The sequence below is a fragment of the Electrophorus electricus genome, chromosome 21 (genome assembly GCF_041902795.1).
Source record: "Electrophorus electricus isolate QZ-2024a chromosome 21, ASM4190279v1, whole genome shotgun sequence".
Classification (NCBI taxonomy): domain Eukaryota; kingdom Metazoa; phylum Chordata; class Actinopteri; order Gymnotiformes; family Gymnotidae; genus Electrophorus; species Electrophorus electricus.
In genome coordinates this window covers 6958921-6986010 of record NC_137517.1, presented here as the reverse complement: position 1 = coordinate 6986010, position 27090 = coordinate 6958921, and the positions used below count along the sequence as shown (strand labels likewise).

The following is a 27090-nucleotide window of genomic DNA, read 5'->3' as shown; positions in this document are numbered from 1 at the left end:
TACAGGCTGTTTGGCGGAGAAGGAGGGATTTTCCATGTGAGTGTGGGTATATGAGTACAGGCCTTGCTGGAGCACTACTGACTATGCAGCAACCTGATGACCTGCCAGTCCTGTCTGATCCTGGTTTGTATGTTCCAGAACATACCGTGGCTTGGTTGGGTTGCTTCAACCCTGGTTATGAGTTGTGCTATGCTCACAACTCTGCAAAGCTTTCCGGTCCAGAGCGATTTAGTTCTCGTACCAGGCGGTGATGAAGCCTGACAGGATGCCCTTCACCATACATGTGTAAAATGTCTTGAGCATGTCGGTGTTCAGGCCAAACCTCTGCAACCATCTGTAGAAGAGACGGTGTTGCACCTTCTTTACCACATGACCCCTGTGAGTGGTTCATGTGGGGTCACCTGTGATGTTTACACTGAAGAATCTGAAGCTGCTGACCTTCTGCACATTAGTCCTATTGATACTAATGGGCCTGAAATACTATCCAAGACCTGCTACAGCCATGTCGTCAGAAAATGTAATGATGTTGGAACTGTGTATGGCTGTACAGTCGAGGGTTTAAAAGGGGGACAGGGGAGGCATGAACGCATGGCCTCAGGTGCTCCTGTCACTGAGGAGGAGGTGATGCTGCACATCCTTTCCACATAGTGTTGACCTGACAAGAAGTTCATGATCCAGCTACATAGCAAACTCTTCAGACCTAGAGCATGTATTTTCATGTCGAGCTTCAATGGGACTGTGGTCTTGAATGCTCCGCTATAATCCCTAGACGACGTTATCGCACGTGTGCGATAATGTGTGCGCACGTGTTCCTCTTGTCTAGATGTGAAAGGGGAGTGTGTAGAGTCAGGTCCAGGCCATTTGGAGCCGCTTGGGGCTTTTTGAGGCACTTCACGGCTGTTTACAGCTGCTCTCAGTGACCCAAACGTTGCTGCTGTAATACTGATCCTGTTGCCCTGCTGTTTCCCTGCAGCCATCGTGGAGAACATGGCAGAGTTCAGACCAGGCCTGTGCGCGGAGGCCGCCCAACAGGGTCTTATGCAGTGGCTGCTAAAGAGGATTAAGGTAAGTGCATTTAAAGGAGCTGTGTAGGGGGACAAATCATGTTTGCATACATTTTCCAGTCAGTTTGACTACAGTCAACTATTCAAAACAGATATGTCTCGTGATCCAGTCTTTGACTTGTTCATTTTTGCACTAGAACCCCAAAGCCAGTGGAGTTAACGCAATGAAAACTAGTCTATTCTAGTCTTCTCATTACACTGCTGTTCTCAATTTGCTTGTCCTAATAAGTACTGTGGCATGTATTTGTGGGAAACCCCTTAATAAGGGTCTAGACTGCAGGTCCTCGGATCTCGTTGTGGTGGTCATACAGGCTTCAGCCTGTTAAGGACTTGCCAGTTACCTAATTGGTTGAATCAGGTGGGCTGCGCACAAGTGTGGAAATAAAACTACGCAGCACTGTGGTACTGAGGAACATCAAAAGTGTTTTGCCTCAGAATTATCGCTCTGAACTGTGTAGACTTTATGCAGCTATTAAGATAAATGTTTGCATTATTTATTCAGTCTACCATTGCTGCTTTTAAAGAAACTTCTTGAGCATTGGTTTTCGGTGGGGAGGGGGTGGTTGTTGGAGGGAGCAGTTTGTAACATCGCATGCCAGATGTTGCACAGATGCAAACGTTAACTGGATGGCTGCAACCAGTATGCAGATATTATACGTATCAAACGTGCCAGAGCTATGTCTGATGAAGGCGGGCAGCGGCAGTGAGATACGGGATGCTGCACACAGTGTAGGATTTCCATCACAATGTGCATAATCATCCGAGGCATTACTACATAATCGATCAGCTATGCGTGCTGTTTATCAGAGCCATACCCGATCACGCAAAGGGGTTTTAGATTCAGGGGAGGAGGAGTGTCCACACACTCTATTCCTCCTCAACCCCCCCCCCCCCCCCCCCAAAAAAAAATTGCATTCTTACATAGCATCTAGCTTTGCTCATTTTTATAGTTGTTATTTAGATATCATTGTAGAGTTCATTCTTTTGTGTCTAGAGAGGAAAGACATCACCAAATGCATATATTGGGTTGTCTTGGATTAGTATTTAAATACACGTGTATGGACTTCATCTGTACCAGCTAATCCTTGCATGGTGGTCAGTTATAATGAGAGGAAACCTTCTTCAATTATTTTAGTAGTTTCAATATGGCAGGACAGAGCTTGAGGATATGGCTGATGCTTTATAGCACAAGAGTAGGTGACAAGCATGTAGTTTCTCAGCTGTGGAATGAACTTTCCAGCCTTTTGATCTGCTCTGATCAGACATTTGGCCCAGGCTCTGAGGATTTAGCTCTTAGCAGCTGATCTCAACAGCAGTCGATAGATTGGAAGTCCCTGCATTGAACATAAGAACACATCATGGAGCCAATAAACACTGGAAGCACAGGGCTGATGGAGGCCGATTGGACGCCCTGTGCCGTTATGGGGACCGTGACCTGAAAAGAATTGCTCCCAAATAATGTATTTAAAGGTCTAATGGGAGCATCCGGCCAGTTTCAGTTTGATTCAGTTACAGGTGCTTGGACAACAGGCACAGAATGAGTTCACAGACACAAACGGACACAGCAAAAGTGACAGGAAAAAAAATGCTGATGGAGCTCGATGATGAAAATGAAGCTGAACGTGTGTGTGAGCGCGTGTCTAAGTTTTGGGTGTGCCTTTTTTTTTCCTTTTCTTTAATAAATTCTCAAATAGGCAAAGATGCCTTTCGATGCTAACAAGCTGTACTGCAGTGAGATCCTGGCCATCCTTCTACAGAACAATGACAGTAAGTCTGAGCTCTGCTTGGAAACCATTTTCAGTCCCTGATTACAGCCATGTTCCTGTGCTTCATCCTTGATTGGCACATTTAAAATTGGGTGACGAATATAGCTTGGAAAAATTGGAGTTTCGACCAATTATCAGCTGTTACAGTGTTGAAAGGCATGTAAATTTGCAGCTGAATTTCATCAGTCATGTGAAAAAATGAAGGCCAATATGGCTGGAATATTGGACAGCTCCGTTCTACATAGCCAAACCCAAGATATGCATGCACTGGGGGATATCTACTCCTTTTACCAAGTCTCTGTGTGTGTGGTTGGCCACTGGTGCAACTTTGTGTAGTTTTCCCCAGGGTCACCCTCTTTAAGGAGCTAAGCTCCTCTGGCTCTTTCCCGACACATCTGTCCATGCATCCACCCACCCACCCCTCCCCAACCCCCGCAGACACCCTGGACACCATCCTCAACCAGTCCCTATACCTGTAGCACAAACTCTGGCTACACCTCCCTTTCCCCACGTTATTCTCTTAACCCACCCCCACCCCCATGTCCTGGTTTCTTAATATCCACCCCAATTTCTCCGTCTCTGTCAGGCACCAGGGAGCTGTTGGGAGAGATGGACGGCATTGATGTCTTATTGCAGCAGCTGTCAGTAAGTCCTCCACCCTTTTGCTCTCCCCGTCTGTGTCGCCGTGCCTGCCCTTTGCTTCTCCACCGCTGCTAGCACTGTTTACTGGCGGAGAGGCAGAGCCTGTTTAGCCGTGCCCCTCATCTGCACCTCCTGTTCTTAGGACTCTTTATGTACGTGCCGCTCCATTACACACAGTAAAGAAGTGCAGTTCCTCTCGCACTCGCTGAAATGACGACAAGGGTTTTTAAAGACTATTTGAGTTCACCTCTCGATTTGAAATGAGATAAGGGCAAAGTCACATGCCAATTAGAGCTGCTTAGAGAGTAAGTTGGTACCCACATGAATCACTCACACAAGTAAGAGGATAAATGTTTATATGTACACTGCATATAAATGGCAGAGGCCTTTTTGTAACTCTTTATCCAACCTCACACTCACTGGACAAAATTCTCACTGCCATGTTCAAATGATATTAGTTTGAGGATCAGTAGTAGCATTTCAGAGGACCTTTATAAACATAGTATCTATACACTGGTCTCCCAGACACTGTTGGATATAATACATTAATTTTAATGTTGCAGTAATGTACACTCAGTCACTTTGGATGTTGGAAAGAGAATTGAGGGAATCCTGTTCTTAGTAAAGTTTATTTGTATAGCACTTTTTTTTGCACCTTTTTTTGCACAGTCTAGCGTGCTTTGCAGAAAAATGAAGATTAATAGGAAATGTATTCAAAGAAAGATGCATATTATAAAAGCAAATAAGAGATGGTATAATTTAAAATAAAACACAGAAAGAAACCACTTTGCCACCCTTCAAGAAAATAAAACTGCAGCAAAAGTTTAATTAAAGCTTAGTTTAAAAGCAAAGTAAACGAACTTAAAAAATGAGCAAAGTACAGAAACGGTCAGGGCTGAGCAGTTTAATTAAAGGCCTTACAGCACAAAAAGGTCTAGACATTGCTCTAGAATGTTTCCAGTCATTGCACTTTTCATACACAAGGACAATTCAGAGTGCTTAAAGGTCAGCAGTAGGTTTTTTAAAGTCAACTCTCAATGACAGTTAGCCAGTGTAACTCTTTAAGGATCGGTATAGAATGCTTTGTCATCCATTAGGCCCGTGTTACCTTGTAATTAGGATGTAATGAAATGTCTGTCTGTGGCAGGTGTTTAAGAGGCACAACCCCTCCACAGTGGAGGAGCAGGAGATGATGGAGAACCTGTTTGACGGGCTCTGTTCCTGCCTCATGCTGCCAGCCAATCGTGACCGGTTCCTCCGGGGAGAGGGCCTTCAGCTTATGAACCTCATGCTCAGGTCTGTGATCAATGAGAGTGCAATTATGATAAGCTGATGGAATTCTATAGAATGGAATGTTTCCCAGGTTGCATGGGGACCCAGTCAGTTGTTAGAAGTCAGCTCCATGCATGAGAATACAGCAGCTTAGTTATTTACTAGCTACTTCAAGAACTACTGAAAGTTCTAAGCAACTGGTAAGTTTTGGCACTGCACCAGGTGAAGCTTTCACATGCCAACACTAACCATGCTGTCTTTGAGGGTGACCACACAGTTGTCCCTGGGGATTCTGGGTGCCCTTCTAGTATTGCTTGTTGGAGGCTGAAAGAAGGGCTCACTTTAGCCACTCCATAAACTGCAGCTCTGAGAATACTGGGAGCTTTTTCTGATGCTCCAGAGACGCCCTCCACATTATTGCGATCTGAATCTGAACATTCAAGGACCTCTTATTATAGTATATTCCTGTTATTGATTTATCAGTGGGTAAACATGTTTTAACCTTTTTGTTACATTTTAAGGCATTTAGCTGACGCTTTTATCCAAAGAGACAATTATGACTGAATACAATTTGAGCAGTTGAGGGTTAAGGGTCTTGCTCAGGGATCCAACAGTGGCAACTTGGCAGTGGTGAGGCTTGGACTGGCAACCTTCCAATTACAAGTCAAGTACCTGAACCACTGATCTACCCCTGCCCATTTTCTATCAGTACCAAACAGTATAGAATTACTTCTTTGGTAGAAAGAAAAGTAAATGTGACATATGTATGTATGTCTCAGCCCTCAAGCTCCCAGGCCTCTGGCAGAGGACATGAGGGTGGTCTTTTTCCTTCATGCTCAGGTCCTCTGCCAGAGGCCTGGGAGCTTGAGGGTCCTGCATAGTATCTTAGCTGTTCCAAGGACTTCAGGATTTTGAACGGCGATCTCTGATGTTTTTCCTGGGATCTGTTGGAGTTATTCTCCCAGTTTGGGGGTCACATCCCTTTGGTCTCTGATTACCACAGGAACCACAGTTGCCTGCATCTTTTCTAGCTCGTCTTTCTGTCCTTGGTGTTTCAAGTGGTATTTTGTGTTCCTTGTTCCTGATGTTGCCATCACTTGGGATCACCACATCTATCACTATGGCGCTCTTCTGCTGTTTATCCACTACTACCATGTCTGGTTGGTTAGCCAATACCATCTTGTTTGTCTGTATCTGGAAGTCCCACAGGATCTTAGCATGATCATTTTCCACCACCTTTGGGGGTATATCCCACGTAGATCTTGGAACTTCCAGCCTGAACTCAGCACAGATGGTTCTGTATACTATTCTAGCCACTTGGAATTCCAGCCACTGTTATGCTCTGGCTGCTATCTTCCATCCCGCTGTTATGTGCTGGATTGTCTCAAGGGCATGTCTGCACAGCCTGCATCTGGGGTCCTTCCTGGTGCGGTAGAGTCCAGCCTCTATTGATCTCATATTCAGAGCTTGTTCCTGTGCTCCCATGATTAGTTTCACTGTGCTGTTTTTTAACCCAGGCTTTTCCAGCCATTGGTAGGATTTCTCCATATCATATTGGTTGTTTCATTCTTGACTCTTTGTAGATCTTTGCCTGTAGCTGCTTTCCTTGTGGCCTCTTCATGATTCCCATTTGCCTGTAGGATTCCAAGGTACTTGTAGCTGCCCTCAGCATCTGTTATGTTGTTACCATCTGTTAGTATGATCCTCTCTGTTCTAGCTACCCTCTCTCTCCTTGTAACTATCTGACCATACTTATCCGCTCCAAATGACATTCTGTAGTTGCTGTGTCCTCGTGAGGTGGATTAGTCAATTGATGTCTCCTTCACGTCTGACATGTAGTTTGATGTCATCCATGTAAAGGAGGTAGCTCATGGTTGCTCTATTCTATAGCTGGTATCCATAGCCTGTTTTCGTGATTTCACTGAGGGGGTTCAGGCCTATGCAAAATAGCAGTGGGGATATCTCCTTGGTAAATCTCACACTTGATGAGAACTCATGCGGTTGGCTTGATGTTGGCCTCTAGGGTCGTATTCCACAGCCTCACTGAGTTCTTGATGAAGGTTCTTAGAGTCCTGTTAGTCTTATACAGCCTCGAGCATTCCAGGATCCAAGTGTGGGGCTTTGAATCATAGGCTTTCTTTTAGTTAATCCATGTGGTGCACAGGTTGATCTGTCTGGTCTTACAGTCTTGAGTGACTGTGTTATCCACCAGTAGCTGGTGCTTGGCACCTCTGGTGTTCTTAACAATGCTTTTCATGTATTGAGCCATGTGCCTACTCATCTTGCCTGCAGTGATGCCTGACAGGAGCTTCCATGTTGTGCAGAGGCAGGTTATCGACCGGTAGCTAAATGGAACTGTCACTTTCTTGGGGTCCTTCAGGTTCAGGATTGTCTGGCCTTCAGTTAACCATTCAGGCTGAGTTCCATCCATTAGTAGCTGGTTCATTTTGTGCTGCTGGCACTCATGGAGTGCAGCCAGCTTCTTCAGCCAGTAGACATGGACCATGTCAGGGCCTGGGGCTGACCAGTTCTTCATACTTGAGACCCTTTCTTAGATACCTGCTAGTGTGATGGTTACTGGATCCGGTTCAGGGAGTTTGCTGTGGTACTAGTTGTTTCTGTGTTAGTCTCAATGTTGGGTTTTGAAGTGTCCATAGTTCCGCACATCCTCTGCATATAGGCTCTCACACTAGGGTAGCTTCCAGCTGTTCTCTGTTCTACAATCTTGTCCACGAGTGACTTGTATTTGTTCCAGTAGCCCACTTTTCATCAAATTGCCCTGGTCCTTTTTGGCCCAGCATCTGACTTGGACCTTGTTGACCTGGGCAGTGTCCGAGCCAGTGTAACTCTCTTGTTTTGAACTCTGTGTTAGGTAGGCAGGTAGTGTTGTGGTACCTTAGGCAAGGAACTTAAGAGTGCGTGCGTGCGTGTGTTTGCATGTGCGCGCATTACCACTAAGCAGAGATATTTGCATCCCACACCTGTATGACTGAGCTCACAGCATAGGGAGGGATTCTGCTTCATACATATCCCTCACTCACTCACTCACTCTCTCTTTTCCCCTCCCAACTCTGTAACTGTCACTTGCATTTCTTTTTTGCTGTCTTTGTTCTTGCTTGCTCTCTCTCTCTCTCTCTCTCTCTCTCTCTCTTTCTCTTTCAATCACTCTCAGCCTTGGTCCCTCTCTCTCCCTGGCTCTCTGGGGCTCTGTATCTCTCCACCTTGACATCTGAAATACTTTCCGCACGTTAGATAAACAGTGTCATTTGTCATCTCTGGATGAGGAGAGTGGCAGTGTGACAGACAGATACATATCCCAGGGTGCACGCCTGCTCTGTTGAGAGCTCTGATACGGTCCTGTTTGTACAGCTCGCCCCCGCCGGGTAACTGCAGCTACTGTTGGACCACACCATCTGTGTGTGCATGCTTTTTTCCTTTACTGTAAAAAGTTATTCTCATAACTTGTACTGATGTGTGGAGCAAATTTATTCTCTGTGGTTCAGTGCAAAAATGAATTGTTTACAAACATATTTTATGTATTTTCTTTGCTATTTGTTTAAACCATATTTGAACAAAACAATTTTTTCCCCTATTTCTTGCATGTGTAAGGGTGCTAGTGAGAAAGTACTGCTGTTTTCCACATTCATAGCACTGGCCTGGCAGAAGTGTTTCATGTAGATGCGGGGCTTCCCACACTTCTCTCTCACTCACGCTCACTCAGTCAGTCACCACTCTGATCCCTTTCTGTCCACATAGAGAGAAGAAGCAGTCAAGGACAAGCGCGCTCAAAGTGTTGGACCACAGCATGATCGGGCCCGAGGGCTCAGACAACTGTCACAAGTTCGTCGACATCCTCGGCCTGCGCACCATCTTCCCTCTCTTCATGAAGACACCCAAAAAGATGAGGAAAACTGGGATCTCCGACAAGGAGCATGAGGGTAGGTCGGAATTCCGCCACACACTCTGCTCTGCACCTACTCTGCTAAATCTCACCAAGCCATATCCTTTTTTTCGCTCCCAAAAACACCGTTAACAAGTTATTTTGTTTACCGCTGTTTTATAATGGGCAGGGTATCCCCAAGTGAATGTTTGTTTGTTTATCTGTTGTTTTTAACAGGTTTCTCTAAGTAGCCTTTCTTTCTCAGCACCTCTCTGGCAAATTCCACACTGATTAGGTTATCTCTAAAAGCTTCCATCTGTGCTGTGACAGTCGCACACTCTCAGCTGTGTGGGTGCAGGGTTACGTCTGGGCTGCTTTCACGTTTTTAAAACTCCAGTGAGGAGTGTCACGAAGAGGAACAGAGGAGTGAAGAAGGGATGAAATGAGAGAGCAAGCTGATGGAGGTCAGAGAGCCAGTGGGTGAGGGCTAGAGCCATGAAGGGTGGAACACATTGGAGTGTGAAGTTGGCTTTCGCGTGTTGCCTGGCCGGCAGAAGCAGAATGGCAAGCGCGCGCGCGCGCACACACACACACACACACACACACACACAAACAAACACGGCCTCTGGACGTTTACTGCAGCATCTCTGCAGCCGCTTCCCTGGAGTGGGGCGGCTCTGGTGTTTGCCTTCGGTCTTTGTTGGATGTCCTTGCTTTCTGGGACGCTTTTGTTAAATTAAACGAATTGAGCCTTGTGTCCATGTTGTCTCGCTGTGTTTTAATACGCTTTTTCTCACTGGGCTCTGAACTTCCTGAAAATGAGTCTTTTCTGAAATCGGCCCCGTTTGTGAACTTTCCCTCATCTCCTGTCCTTAGAACAATGAGGGTTTTTTTAAAAACTAAAGAACACTTGTCGCTATTTTACCTCACATCCCTTTTCCTAATTGGATTTGGATGGGTGTTCCTTTGGGTGGGTGCGTGTGCGTGCGTGCGTGCGTGCGTGCGTGCGTGCGTGCGATGAGCATTGTGGCTGACTGACAGCAGGAGAGGAGTTCCTGGAACACAACGGCAGACAGGATAATTAATCAGCGGGCATTCTTATAACAAACCAAAGTTCTGAAGTCATTAAAAAGCAACCCGCTTATGCTCAACGGCAAGCATTTTTGAGATTGATCCTGTAAAATCCCACCTTGAATTTGCACTCCCGCACGAGGAGGGGATTAAGGGTCTAAGTTTGCCTTTGTAACAAGCTCATTAACAAAGCTCTCACTAATAATAGAATTGACATTTTCCCTGACAATTGTAGCACTTGGCAGAAGTGGCATGGCCCAAAGAGGAGGGATATTGCTCTCAAAGCCAGAGCCAGGCGGTGAGCAAATAGCTGCAGAAAAGCACTAACATTTGTTGCATCATGGGATATGATTTGTCCTCCCCCAGCTGTAATTGCCGCATCCATCTAGAACGGGCAGTAGGAGAAAGCGAGAGATGGAGAGCGGCAGAGAGAGAGCCAAAAGACAGGGGATTGTGTACAGATTGTGTCCATCACTCTGCCGTTCAGCCCTGCCTGTAACTTGCATTTAGTTACTTTGGCTCCACCAAGAAACCGCTGCGGCTCCTAACGAGCTTATTTTAGGAAAACGAAAGACTGTGAGGGTGAGCATCAAAAAGCACAGACCGTGCCTTTGATTGCAGCACGTCCCTGATGCCTGGGAGTGATGCCCCTGAGGCATGGGAGAGGGGGGAGGGGGCTTATGGGAGCTCTATCTCAGACACAGACAGTTTGAGCCACCTAATGATGCGCCTGTTGTGGTACGCAGCCCACCCCTGTGCTCATTAACCCAGAATAAGGGCCCCAGCAGGATGCTTGGTTCCTGTCGCCCACATTTAAAAACTCTGCAAACTTTAGCAAAAATTGCACAGCTAATGCCAGTGTCGAACAGGCTTCACCATCTTTCTAGGGCTTTTTCCTCTCTTTCACACGTACTTGATACCATGCTGTTAAGCGACCTGTGTCTTGTGCGGAGCCTTCTCCAAGACCGGAACCATAAACCGCAGCTCTTCATCAGAGCGGCTTGGTGAGCTTGGTAGAGTGTCTCGATTGAACCGGTGCACACCCCGGACTGCTGCTGTTCTCATCAGCAACTTCTCACTCAGTAAGAGTAGAACAGCCTGCACTCCCTGTGCACCTGACCTCCACTGCCATAAAAGCAGCCCCTCCTTCTGCGCTGACCTACAGTGGAGCTCGGACGCGTCTTGTTTCTGAGCAGCTGCGATGTTTCACCAGCATCAGAGCAGTTTAGACTTCAGATCTTGACCTTGCCATTTTTCACGATCAATCTCCTCCTGTGCATGTGCATCTAGAGTCATTTCAAAATGCCCAGTTGCCCAGCACAAGTTTTAAGCCCCACAAGAGTCTCACTGCGTGTGGTGTGCAGTGAGGAGCATGGCTTAGGCTGTGGCTACATGGCGTCTCCGGCTGAAGGATACGTGTTGGCAAGATGGAGAGTCTAATGCCCCTTATGCCTAATCACACCCTTGCCCTAAGGAAGTTTTAAGGAACTGCCAAACAAAGCCTGACTATGGCTATTAAGTTCTAGGGTTTAAAAAGCCTCCAGTCTTGAGCAGAACCTGAGCAGGGCATGTTGATTTGCCAAATGCACCATATGCAGTAGAACAGAACTAAAACAGTCCTCCTAAATTCTAACATTGGTTATAATGAACCATATAATGAAGTAAACTATTAATGGCTTCTTTGCATTTAAGCATATGAGATTCTGCCAAGAGATGCCATATTAGGTCATTAATTCATAGCCATTGATCATGGCTGGGAACCGAGAGTTGTCCTCTGAAGCCTTGTGTTTGGTCAGAAGGCGCCAGCTGGCTGTGCATGTAGATGCGTTGTTTTCATCATGGTCCAAGAGCCACTGGAGAGAATTCGCCATCAAGCATTATGAAGGGATCCCGAAGACTGGCAACCCAAGGGAAGCCTTAAAGGGGGGCTTTGCTGTGTACATAAATGTTTTGCTGATGAGATGTGGGTCAGATTTGTGAACTCTCTTATGTCTTATGGCTCGACTGGGTCTGGATTTGATGAATTGTACTGTCCTGATGGATTGTGAGCTTGCCTCTGTTTGTATGTGTGTTGCCCTTTTAAGATTTCCAATTGTAATGTCTCAGATTCCCACACATTTGTTCAATCTCTAGTTGTTAGGTGATTTGTCTTCATCAGAAACTATTGCCCTGTTTATAAACACGCTTTTGCTCTCACTCATTCCCCCCCCTCCCCTCCCCACTCTCGCGCTCTCACTCACTCTCACATGCTCTCACTCATTCTCCCCCCTCCCCTCCCCACTCTCGCGCTCTCACTCACTCTCACATGCTCTCACTCATTCTCCCCCCTCCCCTCCCCACTCTCGCGCTCTCACTCACTCTCACATGCTCTCACTCATTCCCCCCCCTCCCCTCCCCACTCTCGCGCTCTCACTCACTCTCACATGCACTCACTCATTCACTCACACTCTCACACACTAATGGAGTCACAGGTTTTTCTGTTTGGCTGATGAGTCATTAATGCTTAGTAGAATTTTGGGATTTAGACAGTAACACACAAATGCCTGAGATTAACTAAAATGTAGTCCACTCTGTGCTTGTGGGGGACTGATTGTGATTGCTTTTGAATCTCGCACCCATGGAAATAATTTACCATTAGAGATTATCATGCTAAATGGAGAAAAAATGTCTGGGGCTTTTTAAATAATTTCTGCTAACCTTCTTTCTCTAAAGCGGATTGGCATTATCTCTAGTAATTGGACCAATGATCTGGGTAACTGGCATGGGAAGAGCCTGCTTAATCATCTCCATCTTCCTAAATCAAGACTCCATTGGTGTGTTTTGTTTTTAACAAAATTGAATTGGCTCCCTTTGTTTCCCTTTAAAGCTTTTGGTAATTGAATATTTTTTTCCCCTTCCCCCAAGAATCGCCTACTGACAGTCTACTTTTGTTTGTTGGGGAGATCTTGGTGCAGTGATTCTGGATTTTGAATCCTTAATGTGGTGAGGTGTTTGTTTAAAGCGCTGCCTGTCCTGCATGCAGCAGGGCCAGTGGCGTTCCCAAAACTCCATCTGACACAATCTGCATGGTGATCCAGATCCAGAACTCTTTTAACGTTGAACAGGCTGCACTTGTTTCCGGGTGCCAGGCGAGGGTAGAACCCCCCAACGCACGCACACATATATACCCTCCCTCCACTGCCAACATGGATCACAAGACCCTGCGTGGTTGGTCAGAGGATCTAGGCCACACTGTTTTTCATGGTTAAACTGTGCCTGTGTGCTCTTATGATGAGGTGCCTGCCATTGACACATATGAGCAGTCCTAATAAAGTGTAATGAGAACCGAAAGCCAAGCCGAACGTCAACTCTACCCTCTACTCCTGCATGCTTGTCATTAGGGCTATTTCATATCCATCTATCTATCTCTCTCTCTCTCTCTGTCTCATCTCACTGCTTCATCGCTACATCGTTGCAACTAATAGCCTTTCTGCAGTTGCTACGGAGACCAGGAGCTCAAGCACCTCCCTCCCTCCTCCTCCTTCTCAGTGCCTCCCCCCACTCTCTACTCCTTTGCTCCTGTTTCCATGTCCCAGGGAGAGCCCAGAGAGCACACTTATCTAAAACCTTTTCTCCTGTCCTGCCAATGTGTTCTCTCTCTCTCTCTCTCTCTCTCTCTCTCTCTGTCTCTCTGTGTCTCCCTGTCTCCCTCCTTCTCTCTGCCCCCACAGTCCTATCTTCTCTCACCCCGCACAGTTTGTATCAGCTGTAACGATGTTCTAACTCAGCCCGTCCTGCCAGGAGCTGGAGGCAAGCAGCCCATGGGGGCCTCAGCCCCGCTGACTCTGCACTTCCTCTTCCTGTCCTCTGATTCACCCCACCCCTCGGCTTCCTCCTGTGATTAGTCTGCCTAATAGATATGTTAAGGGTCTAAATGGTCCGAAAAGCACCACCCAGCGCGTGCTTGCCGCCCCAGGGCCCTTTGCCGGCAGGCTGCAGGCAAACCAGGCAGTGTAGCGTGCGGGCATTAGGGCAGCACTTTTGTGCTTTAATGTCACACTTTAATGTCACAAGGTTTGAAACGACTTCACTGTAACAGACAAAGCCTCCGGTTTGGCTTGCAGTTTGATGTCGATGAATTTGACTTTGTTTTGCAGTCTCAATCCGCCACATTTAGACTGCAAGGACTGCGGCTGTGTGTGGAGCTCGGCGCATGGGTGATGGAGGCGCGGCGGAGGTTGGCGCAGGGGTGATGGCCTTGGCACTGGTGCATGACCGCGGCTTCATTAGCACCGGAGTCGGGTCGGGCCCCCGGAGAGGCAGCCTCTGTCTCTCCTGGGGTCAAGAAAGCAGCTTTGGAATAAGCCTGAGTCCGGATTAAGCCTTGTTCGATGGCCTCAGAGCCCTGTTAGGCCCGAAGAATCTCCTGCTGTCTCTCCTGCAAGCACAAATGAAGACTGACACCCACGTTCATTAGCCTGTCTTTCTGTCTACTTTTTAATCCCTTTTCAGGGACTGGGGGAGCATTGCTTTGTAATTGTTTTCCATGCACCTCTTATAAAGACTCTTGAAAGTGTACTTGAAGTCTCTCGAATGTAAAGACTAGGTGAATCCTCAGTAGGATTGCCGGTATGAGTAAATCAAAACCAAGACTAAATCCTGCTGTGCATAATAGCTGTTGGAATTAGCCTGCACCTGTGTGGGTGCTGTGCGAGACTGTAGCTCGTGCGTTAGAAGGACGCACTTTAGCTGTCGGAGTAAACGACTGACTCTGTCCTCTTTGCTCCTTGCTTCTCTCTCTCTTTTGTCCCCCATTCTGCTTTAGAGCATGTTTGCTCCATCCTGGCCTCCATGCTGAGGAACCTGAAAGGGCAGCAGAGGAGCCGATTGCTCAGCAAGTTCACTGAGAACGACTGCGAGAAGGTAAAAGTGTGCGTACACACACGCGCACACTCTTTCACTCCTGTGTTAGATACGCACACGCATACACATGCACACGCGCGCGCACACACACACACATACACACACACACACTCTCTTTCACTCCTGTGTTAGATACGCACACGCATACACATGCACACGCGCGCACACACACACTCTTTCACTCCTGTGTTAGAGGCGCACAAGCTTACATTCAAAGCACGCAGTCTTGCTTTAGAAGTGCACTGTCTTGCATTTGAAACCTGCTCCAGCTGTATTCATGATCAAAGCCGACGGATTGCCATCGCCCCTCCGCCTTTCATTGGAACCCACCCTGGATGATAAGCTCCCAGACACAAGAATGAGAGAGGAATGATTCGGCCTCTAAAATCAGCTGCTGCCGTGCTTCTCAAAGCACCGCAGTTCGATGCCAGGAGGCGTTTGAATTTTGGCTCTTCCTTTTTGATCGTCGGAAATGCAGCGTGTGCAAACATGGGCGACTTCAAGGCATTTTTGATGTACTTTGTACATATTAATGAAATAAATAATAACAAAAACATGCTTAAAATTAACGGCACACGTTCGGGTCGTAGCTGCCTGAGTGGAACTTGAGGTGACTGCAGCGGAGACTAGAAAGACTAGCGGAAGAATCATCAGCCAAGTTCAAAGTGGGCCAGATGCTCCCATGGCTCTCGGCTGGTGTGCATGTTGTACAAGCCAGTGGCTTTTATTTGTGAATGTGCTTGTGTGCGCGCATGCGAATGCTTGGTTATGTAAAGTATGTGTGTGTGTGTGTGTGTGTGTGTGTGTGTGTGTGTGTGTGTGTTCACACGTATGTGATATGTCCTCTCTCCGTGTAGGTGGACAGACTGATGGAGCTGCATTTTAAGTACCTGGAAGGTGTTCAGCTCGCTGACAAGAGGATTGATGGAGAGAAACATGTAAGAACTTTCTCTCTCTCTCTGTCTCTCTGTCTTTCGTGCTCTAACTTGCACACTCTCATCTCTTACTAGCTCTCTTGCTTTGTGTCTCTTGGTCACACACACCCTCACACACACCTGTGTTAAGGCTCTGTCTCACCTTGCTGGGCTGTTATCTGCGGCGTGATGTCAGATGGAAGTAGTAAGTGGGATGTGACTGTGAGACATAAGAGTCTCACACAGACGAGGCGATCGGTGGCTTTTTTTGCGCCATCAGCCCGACTGCAACAGGACCTTCAGCCCCCTGCTAAGGGGGACTAAGGGGTACCCTGGGCAGTTTACTTGGACAGTGTGCTATGGTCAATTCTGACTGGAGCTTTAAACCCAATTGTCTCACACTGCTGCACATTGAACTGAAACCTGAATTTAAAACAACTGACATTGTTAACTGCCATGACGGACGAGTGGTCTAAGGTCACCGGCTCGAATGTGACCCCTGGGGGTTCTGCTGGACAGGCACTTTGTCGAGCCACGTTGAAGTGCAGACCACTATTTCTGGCCCCGTTGATCAAGTAGGTGGACCGGTCGCTCACCCAGAGGCATTATGGGAAGAGAAGTGCCATCAAATTATTGTAGACCGTTAAGTAATCGCCATGGCTCCAAGCGCTCACCCGGGATTGTTAAATAATCAGGCAGATTGTGTTCTAGTGCTGATCTTTCATGCGATTGATGGTGACAGATTCTATCACGCACTGATTAGAATTCCATCTCAATGTGCTGTACAGTGATTAGATTAGATTGTGGTCCCTTTATGTAGCAGACACTACAGAAACTACTTTTAGCTTGGAATGCCTTCTTATCTCTCTCTCTCTCACACAGACTGATTCTCTTGCTTTTTCTTTCTCATCTTTTTCCCTCCCTCCCTCATTTTGTTTTAAAGTTCTGGAAGTAGGCAGGGATCGGGGTTATAGTGTGCCTTTACAGATGCCTTCTACAGACTAGTGCGGATTATCAAGGGACCTGTGCGTGCACCAAGTTCAGCATGGCTGTGTTTCTGTTGTGGAGAAATGCATATGACTGCAGAAATGTCTTTTCCTGGTTATTTATTTAGTTAGTTAGTTAGTTAGTTCTGCCTGAATGCGTCTGGATCATACAAAGCGGAACGCCGGGAAGGAGAGTTTCTGTGCGCGCTATAAAAAGCCCGTCGGCAGTGGCTGGGACAGAGTTTCAGCTGCGTGGGCATCTCATCACTGCCACTTGGTTTCGGGTTCGCCCTCTGGCTTCAGGGCCTGGCGACAGCAGCAGGCTCGACTCTGTCCCACTCCCTTCCATTTAAACTAGCTCATTCTTCTCAGCCCATCACGGTTTCCTCTACAGCATGGACACATATATCACGCACGCACGCACGCACACACACAGTAGCAGCAGCAACAAAAAACTACCTTGCTTTCTTTCCATTCTAATGCTCCTCTTTATTTTGGGATGGTGTCTGGAAGGAAAATGCTGACAGCACTAGTCAAGTTAATTTTAGTCTCCGGGAGAGCCAGAGAAACGCAGATCTAAAGCACTTTGCATTTCCCCACTGTCATATTAAACACCTGCAATGCTCTAGCATGAAGTGACTAAAGATTGCCCCCTGACCCCCCCACCCCGCGGCTCTGCTGGGTGCGGTTGACTTGCAGAGAATCGTTCGAACTCTTTCTTTTTTCCGTCATTCTGCAGTAATGAGTGTGAGATGTCTTCTCTCTGTGTGTGTGTGTGTGTGTGTGTGTGTGTGTGTGTGTGTGTGTTTCACACGCTAGAGTTTTTGCATGCACAAGCAACTGTTTTGATCCCAGTAGCCCATTAAACACTGGAAAAGTGAGCCTCGATCTAGGGAAACAGGACTGCTGCTCTGTGACATTCTTTGCTCCTGAGAAGAAAGTAATGCCCCCCTCTCTCTCTCCCTCATTCGCTTGCTCTTGTGCTCTCTCTCTCTGTTTACCTCATACTTTCTCTCTCTCTCTCTCTCTCTCTGTCTGTTTCTTGCTGTGCTTCTCATACTCACTCTCTTCCTCACAGTCTCTCTGGTTCTCCCTCTCTCTCTTACTCTGATGTCTGTATGTCTGAGCTCATCTGAACTGAGGTGCTTTCCTGCTGGCCTAATAAGAGCCCCCAGCTCATCATTCTCAGACCTCTCAGAAAGAGATTGCCATCTTCAGGTTTTTCAGTGATTAGCAACTGCAAACCCCCCCCTTACTCTTCAAACAGTTACAGATGTTCATAGTATCTTGCATTTGCTTAAAGCATGTAGCACAGCTACTGCTGAGGTGGAGCTTTCTGTCGGGAAAAAATAGATCTCTCCCTCACATACACAAACACACATGCGCACACCCACAAAGGGGTTCTAACACCTGGTGTTACCAGGAAGCATGGTGATGCCAGCCATTGCAGCTATGGCACTCTCTGGAAGGCTGGCTGTCTTCTTCCCACCAGTTCTTCCCACCAGAGTAATTCAGTGCTGGGTTGTGCCTCGGAGATGCTCTGAAGGAGCAGGAAGTGGCTTGAGGTGGAGTTTGTGGGCGTGGTTGGATGTGCAAAGCTTGCCCCACCGCTCCATGTGGGCTCAGTTCTTCTTCCAAACTCTACAGTGTGCTCTGCAGGGGTCGTCTGGTTTCCTTGTGCCCCCTGCTGCCGCCAAAGACCTCGGCCTCACCGATGGCTCACAAGGAGCCACCATAACGAGACCATAAGAATCTGACTGCCGATCCATCTTGAGGAAAACTTTCCTTTTAAACGCTTCCATATTTTGTACTTATCCCAGATGCTGGAGCGTGTTTACCTATTCTTGGACCTGTTTTTCCTCTTAAAACTTAAGAGTGAGTTATTAGTTGTTTAGGCTTTAAGGTTTTCGCAGCAATGAAGAGATGAAAGTTGCTGTCTGCTAAATTTTGTGCATGTGCATGCATGCATGTGTGTGCTCTAGCCTCAGAATTCCTCTGTTTGCTTTATAATGGTGATGAATTTCTGTTTAGAGTGTATTGGCAGGGCCAAGAAGTTGACGTATGGACTAAGTGATTCAAATTGATTGAGTATAGGTGAAGGGGTATGTGGGTATGGGTGTGTGAGAAGCGGTGCAAGGGTATGAGTGACTGAGTCTCTCCACACCATTTAAGTCCTAAACCGATTGATTTACATGCTGATCAGTGGAGAGATTAGACCTCAGGTTCCACTTGCCAAGCGGCCTTTGTGTAGGCTTCCTTTTTTCTCTCAGGATTTCGTGTGCGTTTTGCGCTCTCTTTCTGGTGAACGTATGTTTGTCTGGGGTGTGTGTGGGTGTGGGTGTGCGGTGTGTGTGTGTGTGGTGGGGGGGGCTCAGGACATGGTGAGGCGTGGGGAAATCTTGGATGACTCTATGGAGGACGAGTTTTACCTGCGCCGTTTGGACGCTGGCCTCTTCGTCTTACAGCTCATCTGCTACATTATGGTGGAGATCAGCAGTGCAGGAATCCCGCAGGTGTGCACACTTCCGTCACCTCTCTGTTCTGTGGTTATTGTTCTGTAGAGAAAACATCTGAATGTAGTAGCAATGTGCAGAACATCGTGTGCTCTGCATCGTGATCCAAAGATGTTCTGTTCGGTTCTGCACGCCGTGACGCTGAGCCAAGTACACGTCATTCCGTACTTCCATATGTAAGAAGGCATGTGTTGTGTGACGTTCCTCTCCCGCCACTGTCTCTGCTGCAGTTAATTTTGTTTTGTTTGTGTGTGTGATTTCTGCCCTCATAGCTGCAACAGAGAGTGCATCAGATCCTGAATCTGAGGGGGGGTTCGGTAAAGACTGTTCGGCACATCATGAGAGGTGAGCTAGCAAGACTCCCTCACCACTCCACCTCCACTCTCCGCACCTCTCGTCTTCCTCCACTTCACCACGCTCCTCCCTCTCCCACACCCCACCCGTCCTCTTTTTCTCGTTTCCCTCAACGCTCCCCCCCGGCGCTCCATCACTGATTGCACTACTCCTGCTCTCCCTCCTCTGCTTCACTGTCATACTGCTCACACTCTTAAGTCTAGCATTGACGTTTTAATTGGTCATCCTGAGAGTAGAGCTGAATCCCTGAGAATGTCCGTCAGATATTGGTGATTGGCAAAGTTTAGAGCTCCATAAAAGAATGTAACATTAATAATTTCAAGTTCAAGTTCAAGTTTCAAGTTTGGTTTATTTGTCACATACATAGTCATACACAGTACAACACGCAGTGAAATGGTGGAGAGTGCTCTGTCCAAACTGAGGAAGAGAACCAGGGATGCATAGAGAAAAAAAATATATATACAGATAAATATATATTCTATGTATGTAATTTGTGTGTGTGTGTGTGTGAAAACAATAAATTCCAGGATGTACCTCTGCAGTGCTGCACTGTACTGTAGTATAAGATGTAGGGGTAGTAAACATTGCAGTCCAATACACAGGGTAGCAGAGCAACGGGGCTAGATTTGACAGAGGTTCTTTATCAACTGGGCTGTGCCAGTTTTCTACACCTGACACATTGGGAAACACTGACTAGAGGTAGAACATTCTAAACCAGCAGTCAGCAGTGCATATTTGGTGATGGCTGTCTATCAGAACACTATCGTATTGAAGTTGGTTTTTTTGTTTGTTTGTTTTTTTTTACTTGGATTAACGAAACAGGCCATAAAATAAGCTTCTGCACACCCTTAAAATGTGGTTACCAAGTAAGCCACACAATTGGACATTGCAGACACAACTGGTATATGAACATCATTTGTTTTATGAGCGTATCCAAATGAAAATTTTAAATTACGTTACAACTGAGTCAACCATAGGTCTTTTAGCTTTGGATCTTGAATTCAAAATTCAGTCATAGATTTTATAACTAGTTCATTTGTCATAGAACACAGAATATTTCAAAGGTCCTGGTATAGTGACCAAGTGAGCAATCAATTTTACTCATGACTTTAAAATCACAGACTAGGTATTGGACTTCAACTCCAATATCTAGTAAAAGATGTAGTGGTACCTTTATTTCAGTTCCTATATTGTGGCTTACTGCCTCTTGGTTCCCTGTCTTCCCCCCCCCCCCCCCCCCTTGGCCATGTTGTTGTCTTCTGTTCTTGGTGTTATGGGTAGCAGTGAGTGTGCTGTTGTGTGGGTCTAAGCTCAGACTGCTCCCTTATGTATGCTGGTTTTCCTGTTTCTATTCGATTTCCATCCCTGGTCCACCCAGCCCTGAGCCACTCACTATTACAGGAAGCTGGAGGAAGCAGCAGATGTCGTGCTCTGCACCTGTTGCATCTTTGTCACCTCTCGTGCTCTGGCAGAGTTTAAAACATTGCCCTGCTGCACTCGTATAGGCAAAGATGCCGCCACCCCACTGACGGCGGCTCACCACACGCAGACAACTACAAGCCCTTGCTGTGGCAGGCTTTCAGTGAGCAATTAGCTACGCCAAGCACAAGAGCGCCATGTCCTTTGAACATAATTACGGCTCCTGTTTCAGCACGGGTCCTCGGAAGCAGCCCTGCCCTACTGAGTACTGCTCTTTTTTTTTACCCCGGAGTGAGCACGTTCGGTGAGCCCCGGTCATCAATGATTAATTGACCTGGAAGCTCTGGCCTGTGTGCTGCTAAAACTGCCGGCTGACTCCAAAATGGCCGCCAGAGGAAACACGGCCACGGGTGACCGAACGTGCCCCATCTGTATGAAGCTGCATGGTGTCTTTGGTGTAAATAGCGCATGGCAAGGGGAACACCCCCAAAACTTTTTCCCCCCAAAAAAAGAGAGATCTATTTTCTGCCACTTTTCCCCCATGTGCTTATTTTTAGACTTGCTTGAAAACATACAGCTTGCAAAAACATGCAGCTCTTCATATTTTGAGATTTGAAATATTATTCTTGCAACCCGTCCATAAAGCCTGGCTTTGTGTCCGGGGAATAGCTGTCCTGTACACAGCTCAGTACAGAGCAACCTCTTGGTTGCTACTCCGCTCCCCCCCCCACCTTCATCTTAATCAGTCACAGTATTTTAGTGGGCAGCCTTGTCTAGGCAAAGTTGTGGTTGTACGATATTCTTTCAATTTCTTAATAATGGATGGAGTTTGTTTAACCATAACCTGATTGATACTATTCTATTTTTTCCCATGCTTATTTCAATAGCTAATTGGTCTTCATGATGAGTGTTTTCACAGCAAAAAGTATGAATACTTGTACACTCACCTTTACATTTTGTGCACAATTATTAGGCAAGTTGTATTTTTGAGGATTCATTTTATTATTGAACAACTACAGTGCTCTCGGTCAATCCAAAATGTTACACTTTGCCAGGTTTGAGGTTTATTAACAAAGTAAACAAAGTAAAAGTGAGGTTTTGGCTTTCTTAGAATATCTATGAAAAATGGACATTTTCCCATCTCGCTTGTTTATTTTCATCTGTTAAAGTGAGAATAATAAACAAACAACTCAACATTTACAAATAAACATTTCTGACATTAAAAAAAAATTCAGTGACCAATATAGCCACCCTTCTTTTCAATAACAGTCATAAGCCTTCCAGTCATGGAGTCTGTCAGTTTCTTAATCTGTTGATGATCATCTTTTTGTGCAGCAGCAACCACAGCCTCCCAGACACTGTTCAGAGAGCTGTACTGTTTTTCTTCACTGTAAATCTCCCACATAAGAAGGGCCCACTAGTTCTCAATAGGGTTTAGGGCAGGTGGGGAAGGGGCCATGTCATTATTCTTTCATCTTTAAGGCCTTTACTGGCTAGCCATGCAGTAGAGTACTTTGATGCAATACAATGGAGCATTGTCCTGCATACAAATCATGGTCTTCTTGTAGAAAGTGTCTTCTAAAAACTGGCAGTAGGTTTGGGAGTTGATTTTGAGTACATCTTCAACCCAAAAAGGTCCAACTAGCTCATCTTTTAATAATGCCAGCCAATAGCAGTACCCTACCTCCACCTTGCTGTCGTCTGAGTCGAGTTGGAGCGCTGTGCCCATTACTGAACCAACCACGGGCCCATCCATCTGGTCCGTCAAGAGCTACTCTCGTCTCATCAGTCCATAAAACCTTTGAAAAATCTTCGGATATTTCTTGGCCCAGTCTTGACCTTATGTGTCTTGTTCAGTGGTGGTGTGGTTTCAGCCTTCCATACCTTGGCCATGTCTCTGAATACTGAACACCTTGTATATAATGAACACCTTGTATAATATGACAGCACTGGACAATGTGTTCCTGGTCACTTCACGTTTGTTACTAATATTTGGCAGTTAATTTGCGTCTTTTTTTTTTCTCAACATGTTTTTTGCGACCCTGTTGACTATTTGCAACAAATCGTTTGATGGTTCTGTGGTCACGCCCCAATATATTTTTCAATTTTAAGAGTGCTGCATACCTTTTTACATTTTTGACTTTTCAGAGTAAGTTAAATCTCTTTTTGGTCCATTTTGCCTGAGGAAAAGAACCTGCCTAATAATTATACACACCTTGACATAGGGTGTTGCTCTCCTTAGGCCACACCCTCCCTCATTCCAATAAGCATTCAAGTTTATACAACTTGAAGTTGGAAAATATGCATAAAAATGAAGATATATTGTCAAAGTACTCTCACGCCTAGTAATTGTGCACACAGTGTATTTTTGTGTGTGAAATGACTTGCAAATTGTTGACTTCTCTCACACTTGAGTATTATGGACTGTTTTGTGTAGGTTCAAAACATAATTGCAATTAATTTCAGTTCTAGGTTGTAACACAACAAAATGTGAAAGTGATGGGGGTTACTTATGAAGCCAGTGTATATGTACAAAGCCAGTGTATATGTGCCAAGTTTTAATAACAGTTCTCCTTATTATTGCAACTTTAATTGGTGGCGATCATTGTAACCCCTACTCTAAGCAGATGGTGCTCTCACCAGCACTTACTCTCCCTCCCCATCTCGCTCGTTCTCTCTGAGAAAGCAGCTTGCTTGTGGGAGGCTTGCTTTAGCTGCCATTCCACTGCCACCGCTTGACGAATTGGAACATTCTGCTGCCGGCTTGGAGCAGCTGTGGCCCTCGAGCTAGCCCGCCATGAGGGAGCTCATCCTCGCGGCCGGCGGTGAGCAGGTGTAGAGCGGTGCCGCGCCGCTCGTCCACTTTGCTGTGGAGCTGAGGTTCGCCAGAGGGCTTGGCGCAAAGCCAAAGGGATCCTTCACCCAGCAGCACTGATGGGGCCAGTGCAGATTGATGGTCACCAGGGTGTTCATGTTGGGGCACGGCGATGACCTGGGTAGAGAGAGGGCCTTGGTGTGCGTGTTAACGCATGGGCAGCACTGTATGGTGTTTACTGCAATGTACACGCATGTGCGCGCGCGCGTGTGTGTGCGTGCATATAATATATATAAACCCCCCCACACACACACATCCTATATCCTATCCTCTATCTATCTATATATATATATATATATATATGAGAGTGTGTGGTGGGGGGCGGGGGGGGGTTACATGTGGTCACTGTGTCAAGCAAAGGATGTTTTTTAGTTTAAGGCTTAAATCCTCTGGTGTGTTGCCCTGTGTATAATGCACCTATGTCTTGCCCTGTGTGCAGTGCACCTCTGGCTTCTGAATGCTAGCACACCATCTCTGGTCAGAACACTGTCAGGGTGAAGTGCATGGTTTTTTGTTTTTTTGGGGGGGTTTTTTTTTGGTCGCACAGGCCAGATTACATCAAACAACATGACGAAGCGTGATGGCAGGGGTCAAGCATGAAGCCCTGGGCACTGACCCCAATAACTCCCACACCAACAACCCCTTCTCAGTGTGTGCTGTCTCAAGCAACTACCATGCCATACAGGCCTCTGTTCCATTCGCATTCGTGTGTGTGTGTGTGTGTGTGTGTGTGTGTGTGTGTGTGTGAGAGAGAGAGAGAGAGAGAGACCGACCTTGAGCTGTGTATTGATGAATTCATGGAACACAAGGTTGCACGTCCAACACCTCTGAGCTCAAACAGGGATTATCCTTCTCGCCTCTGTTTATACAGTATGCAAATATAACACAATTCTCTGCTATGTGCACCCCCACCCTGACACCATTGCCAGCATTCCTTTGTTGGCACTCCCCACATGCCAGTTTTTCCTCTACTTGGTGATTGAACCTTTTTAGCTGGTTTAATCCTTCACCTGCTGCTCTCACAGGTTGAGCTGGGATTCTGAGCGCAGTCAGAGCACTGTTTCCACGCCTGCCTTGTCCTAACCATTACCCTGTCAGTCTGCCTTCAAACCATAGACCATGGCTCTGCCCCAGAGGGCCTGCTGTGTCTGTCCAGCATCAGCAAGAGTGCTCACTCACAGTGTTTCTCTCTCTCTCTCGCTCTCTCTGTGTGTGTGTGTGTGTGTGTGTGTGTGTGTGCGTGTGCGTGTGCGTGTGCGTGTGTGTGCGCGTGTGCGTGCGCGTGTGCGTGCGAGTTATTGATGGTGTGGGCATATCAACGACCATGTTGAAGCGTGAAAAGAGAAAATGTTGGAAAAGAGTAAATGTTTGAAGGAAGAGAGTGTGCGTCATGGGTTGAGGGAGTGTGTGTGGCAGATGATAAAGGGAGCCAAAGGGGCAACAGGGTTTGGAAAGGCAGCAGGTGAAGTAGTGCAGGAATGCACGTCTCTGTGCGTGTCTTCCACATGCACACAGGTGCATGTTCAAGTGCACCTGCCCTTTGACCTCTTGAAGGCCCCAGAGCCCCTGTGCATCATCCATGCTGGCAGTGCAGACAAACAAAGAAGTGGCTGCCAGGCAGGGGGCAAAGGAGGTGTGATGTAGTATGTTGGCTTCTGATGCCAGTTACAGGTAGTGGGACACAAGTTGCATAATTTCTTCCACTGTGAATTGTCTTTTTTGGCATCCATCAGATACTTGGTCTTTGAAATGTTGGATGAAGAGTTGATTGTAGATTTGTTGATCTTTTCAGTCCTGTTTTTAAAAAAAATGGATGCAGTGACCAACATGAGAAAGGGAAGAGATTTCAGAGGAATCATTAGTTAACATTAACAGCTTGTAAAATGTCTTTTCAAGTTTATGTATGTGACAAAATAAACCAGTCATACACAGTATAACTCGCAGTGAAATTGGTTGTAATCGCAGTCTTTTGGTTGTAACCTTAACCTAGTTAATTTAAACAGCCATGTTAATGCTAGAGTTAATCATTAAAATTAGTAATTTTAATTCTCTTTCAAATATTTGCCGTTTGACCATATATAGATAAGTGTCTTATCCAACATGGTTTTGCCAGTACTTCTTATAGCAGTGAGCTGCAGGTTGACTGGTCTAGTAATGCACTAGATGGATGTTGTCACATCAGCCGTGGCAACCAGTAGTGATCTCAGACACCTAAGGAACGCAACCAGCATACATACAAAGATGTAATTTCTCCCCTGTGTACAAGGCATGGAGTTAGCATTCAGCTCAAAACTCTGCAGCTGCAGGCATATGCCTTTTCCTCATTCACCTTTAATGGCAGGAGCAGACAGTCCTTTATACTCAGGCGTGCAGGTACAGAGTGCTGGGGCAATACATGTTTGAACCCACAGACTCAGGCAGTTGGAGATAACGCCTTTGTATATCATATTTATAATTTGAACTTAATGCGATTTTTCTTCTTGTAGAATTGCGTGCATTAGGTTTCAGCACGTTGTGGAATAAACAAAATGAAATTAGATCACTTATGCATTGTGGCCTGCAGTGGTTTTTTTCATGTTCCTGTTTTTCAGAGTACGCAGAAAGCATGGGTGATGGCAAGAACGAGGAGTTCCGCCAGAGTGAGCAGAAGCGCATCATGGATCTTCTGGAGAACTTCTAAACCTCCAATAAGAACACAGGCAAGGATCCTACCACCAATGGCTGAATGGCTTACAGTAATGTCCTCTGTAAATAGTCTTCCATTATGTCTTCTCATAATGGTTACCCTTGAGAGGTTGGGGTCAAGCAATTGGACAAGCAATTGGACTCCTGGAGTGTCTAAAGAATTTTTGCTAGAAGCCTGGAGAAGACACCCTTCAGTGGGCTCCATGGGGATTGATTTCAGCCATTCAGCCCTTTCAGAGCTCAAAGGAAGAGCACATTGCCTTGGACAATGCCTTTTGCTGCCATGGTCTGACATGATCGTATGAGAGAGTTAAACATGTTAATCAGCAGTGAAGACATGTTTTGTAACATTTTGTCTTTTGGGCCATTTTTAAAATGAACTTTATTATGAAGATGGTTGAGAGCAACTCAAATTTAATGTTTAATTAAATGTTCTTTACATCTTGTGTGTGTGCTTGGTGTTAATTGGTCTTAATTGTCTGTGTGCTTGTAGGTCATGGCAGTCTCATATGTTCAGCATCTGTTTAACATCCCATCATGGTCACTGCTCCAGAAGTAGTTGTCTTCGAGTCATAGTTGTCTGTCATTTAATAGAGTTCGTTTGACATTTACATTTAGTGAGTCTCTGTTTACTATGTCCTAGAAAAAACATTCACATCACTCCATGTCTACTGTCTGGAAATTTGTTCCTTTTTGTGAAACTAGAACACTTGCTGTAAACAGACCAACTTGCTTGAATACATACAG

General features: G+C 46.2%; 1 protein-coding gene across 1 annotated transcript in view; it reads left to right on the top strand.

The window, feature by feature from the left end:
* The window catches only part of ctnnbl1 (catenin, beta like 1), a 36427-nt gene extending 9638 nt beyond the window's left edge, over positions 1-26789 (top strand). Inside the window, exons 7-16 of the mRNA XM_081704331.1 lie at positions 974-1065; positions 2759-2831; positions 3417-3475; positions 4620-4768; positions 8501-8682; positions 14500-14597; positions 15455-15535; positions 18873-19010; positions 19283-19355; positions 26250-26789. Of these exons, the coding sequence (XP_081560457.1) occupies positions 974-1065; positions 2759-2831; positions 3417-3475; positions 4620-4768; positions 8501-8682; positions 14500-14597; positions 15455-15535; positions 18873-19010; positions 19283-19355; positions 26250-26338 (1034 nt within the window). The 3' untranslated portion in view covers positions 26339-26789. The remainder of the gene's footprint in view (positions 1-973; positions 1066-2758; positions 2832-3416; positions 3476-4619; positions 4769-8500; positions 8683-14499; positions 14598-15454; positions 15536-18872; positions 19011-19282; positions 19356-26249) is intronic.
* Positions 26790-27090: the final 301 nt, after the last annotated feature.